Source organism: Eucalyptus grandis, chromosome 5 (genome assembly GCF_016545825.1).
Source record: "Eucalyptus grandis isolate ANBG69807.140 chromosome 5, ASM1654582v1, whole genome shotgun sequence".
NCBI classification, from domain to species: domain Eukaryota; kingdom Viridiplantae; phylum Streptophyta; class Magnoliopsida; order Myrtales; family Myrtaceae; genus Eucalyptus; species Eucalyptus grandis.
Genome location: NC_052616.1, coordinates 52072641 through 52076245, shown reverse-complemented (window position 1 = coordinate 52076245; position 3605 = coordinate 52072641). Strand labels below are relative to the sequence as shown.

The 3605-nt window shown below is 40.1% G+C and overlaps 1 protein-coding gene across 1 annotated transcript; it reads right to left on the bottom strand.

Moving 5' to 3' along the window:
- Nucleotides 1-2229: 2229 nt before the first annotated feature.
- Nucleotides 2230-3221, bottom strand: LOC108959633 (S-locus-specific glycoprotein S6-like). Its single transcript, XM_018873516.2, has 4 exons — nucleotides 3042-3221; nucleotides 2758-2945; nucleotides 2567-2629; nucleotides 2230-2413 (listed from the first exon to the last, which is right to left on the bottom strand). The coding sequence occupies exons 1-4, from the start codon at nucleotides 3219-3221 to the stop codon at nucleotides 2230-2232; spliced, it is 615 nt and encodes a 204-aa protein (XP_018729061.1).
- Between the last annotated feature and the right edge of the window lie 384 nt (nucleotides 3222-3605).

The window sequence follows — 3605 nt, the reverse complement described above, 5'->3', positions numbered from 1 at the left end:
GGGTTAGAGCTCAACTTCAAAGTTTTGGAAAATTTGAGCCATGAAATCCAATTTCTAAGTAATTGAATTTTAGTATTTCATGGAAATTGTGGATTATGACATTGTAGAGCTGTGAGTTTAAATGGGAGTTGATTTGAAGCGACAATTTTGTCGGGGTGAAATTTTAGGTTTGGATTAAGAGTTTCACGTTACGTTTAGGTTTGAATAATCGCTTTCGCTTTGAGTGAGCGATTTGTTGTCATATAGGAGTTGTTTTGTTACTATTTACGTGTAGTTTAGCCGGTTCATAATTGCTATAGTATTTTACTAACTTTTGACAACAATTCTCGTATAATTGTTAGGATTACAATATCATCAACGTGTCTAGTCACATTGTGGGTATTCCCAGATAAGGGATGCTATATTTTTTTATAAATTTTTAAACTCATATCTTGAAAGCTATAAAGATTTAATAATTTATGAGTCATGAACAAGCATTTTTGTGACCACCGCCTGCGGTGGCCTAGCTGGATAAGAGCTCCCATGAAGTCTACCTAAGATGAATGGGTTCAAATCCCGCGGGACACACGGGATCTTAAGCGTGACGTCGGGGTGGTGGATTCTCTGCTAGCGTCGCCCCAGGGTTTATCCGCCGGCTACCGACTATACAGGGTTCCCTAGGTATAAAAAAAAAAAAAACGAGCATGTTTGTGTCACAACCTACCTCTTGGGGAAGGGCATAGATTTAGGAGTATTGTCTAAAAGATGGATCTATGGCCCATGATCAAGCACAAACCCTTCCAAGTCTATACCTCACGCGATTTTGGGGTGTTCATAAAAATTTTGTGATAAGAAGTCACCATAAACTTATTGGGATCGGTTAGAAACTAAATGAAGTATAGGTGTATACCTCACTTCTTATGCAATCAAAGAATCTAAGGTCGGGAACTTGATTATACTATTTAACCAATTAGTGACATTTTGATATCTAATCTTGTTCATTTTAAAAAAGATTTTTGACATGCAATTTGGTTTAATTTTAGACCAATCCACTAACATGCATAATGACTATGTGGGTGTGTAATTAGTAATATAACAATGGGCGACTAGAGTCACATTAGGTAAATTGCATCAGAAGAGTAAGAATCTAGCATTATCAAATAAGGAGCATGCTATTGCTAACCAAGCCAAATGGAAACCATTAACATACGAGAAAGTGTGCAATTAAGGGTATTCATTTCTAAGGACAATAAAAATCCTAAGATAAAGTACTAAGGGCTTGGTTAACCTTAAGCATAATTATAAATTGAAAGACTTCCATTTTTTAGAGAAAATAACCTAAAAGGTTAATTTGAACGTCTTTGGGGATTTTTAATTTTAAATTTTTAAATTTTTTTAGAGATTTTTGGGAAAAATGAATTTTCAAATTTTGAAAAAAATTCTAGATTTTTTTAAATCTTTTGAATTTTTTTTTATTATTTTTCTAATTACTACTAATTTTTTAGAAATTTTCTAAATTTTGGAATTTTCTGAAAATTTTTGAATTTTCATTTTTGAATCATTTTTGAATTTTTTTAAATCTAATTATTTAAATATTTTCTAAAAGATTTTGAATTTTCCGAATTTTTTTGAATTTTTATTATTTGTCTAATTTTTGAACTATTTTTTGAAATTTTGAATTTTTGAAATTTTAATATTTAATGTTATTATATTCGGGAAAACGGGTTCGGGCCGGGTAAATCAATTTGGCCCATTGACCCGACCCATTCGGATTAAAAAGAAAAGAAAATTTTCATTTTTTTTTAAAATTTTTTTAATGATTTTTCTATCTTTCCATTTTTTTTCTCTCGTCTTTTTATTATTTTGTCCTATTCCCTGCACCTTCTTCTTCCTTGGTCTTCTTCACGACGTCATCCCTCCTCTTCTGGAGCGCCGTCCATCGCCCCGAGGCTCTTTCGTTTCTCAAGCCGCCGCCGAACCACCACCGTTCATCGGCCGTCCACTCCGATCGCCACTCGTCGGCCGACCTCCCCGCCGTCGGCCGAGCATACCCTCCTCGGCCAAACACCGAACAAACAACGGTGACGATGGGAACGTAGTGAACGACCACACGGCCGACGCCCAAGGTCACCCAACACCACTGGAACATCACAATAGAGCGCGGTGCGCCCGGACAACTCGATTTCAGCCAAAGACGAAGGCACGGAGACTAGAGCTCGTTGTGGCATTCTATCGAACAAGTGCAATACGCTAGAGGAACGAGAGATTCCGGCTCGACTGAGACTCAAATCCAGACCGGGACTCTCCACAAGCGAACCAGAACACAGAGCAATTCATGTTCGCATATTCACTGAGTTTTCTGACATCAAGAAGATCTCCAAACCACAGGAGACAGCCACTTCCACCTCCCACGGCATCTATGTTCGCATAGGCCCTGCATGAGCAGTTCTTGAAGCACTCTAATTCTCATTCCTTGAGGCTCATGCTAGTGTTCATCGTGAACTGCAACAAATCAGGCACTTTCACACCTTTGAGCCTCTTAAACCCTTCTCCTTTAGATCAATTAAATGGGTTCTTACTGACATACCCCCTAGTCCACACAAGCGTATCCCACTCTGTCTGTGACTTCGGTTGATAACCACTCATGCAACTGCATATATTTGAGGATTGCTGATCTTGCACATGCTATTGGGTCCGCAATTCGCATAGAAATCACAGGCGTCATGTGGCAACATATAGATCAGGGTCCATTACTGAATTTTCTCGTTCCACAGGTACCTTTGGACGTTCCCGTAACTGTTTAATTCCAATCTAGTGATGGTGGATTCATTGAAAGCTTTGAACGTGTAGTAGACCTCCTGAGAATTATCGACGAATTTTGGGGTGAATATCAAAATAGGAGTCATCAGAATCCCGCTGAACTGAATTCCGTTCCAAGGCCCAGTTCGGTAGTACTTGGCATGTCCCTTATGAACAATGAATTAGGGAATTATGCCTTTGAGATCGACACCATAGGTGAAGTCTCCGGTTGATGGATCCTCTGTGCTCTTCCAAGATCTCACGTGCCGGTCCAAACCCATCCTCAGGTACCACCCGAATTTCATGCCTGCCAATAATGTGTCGGAGGGATGGTCAAAACTCTGCCAAATATAGTTTCCGGAGACATATTTGCTGCTCTCTTTCAAAACCAGGTTTCCAGAATCCAGGAGCTGAGCAACTATGCTCTGCAAAGAAGTATTCATGTGGTTCGACGACCACAAGACTCTTTCTGCTCGGTCGACAAGTAGGGCTGAGCGCGGTTCCTGGGTTACCCGGGAACCGGAACCGAACCGGAGGAGGGTCCGGTTCGGTTCCCGGTTCCAAGGGGGACCGGTTCCGGAACCGGAACCTGTTGCAGAACCGGAACTGGAACCGGTTACTTAGGGCAGAAAAAGCTCGACCTTGGATGTTCTAGTGACTTGTATGTGATGTTCTAGTTGAAGTTTGGCTTTGGCCTCTAAATGAAAGTTGTAAAGGACTTCTTGGAGTATAACATACTCAAATTTGGGACAAAACAAACAAGTATAAGTGGGTGAAATTGTTATTCTTTGGAAAGACTGGATCTGGAGATTTTGGGACCGACCCTT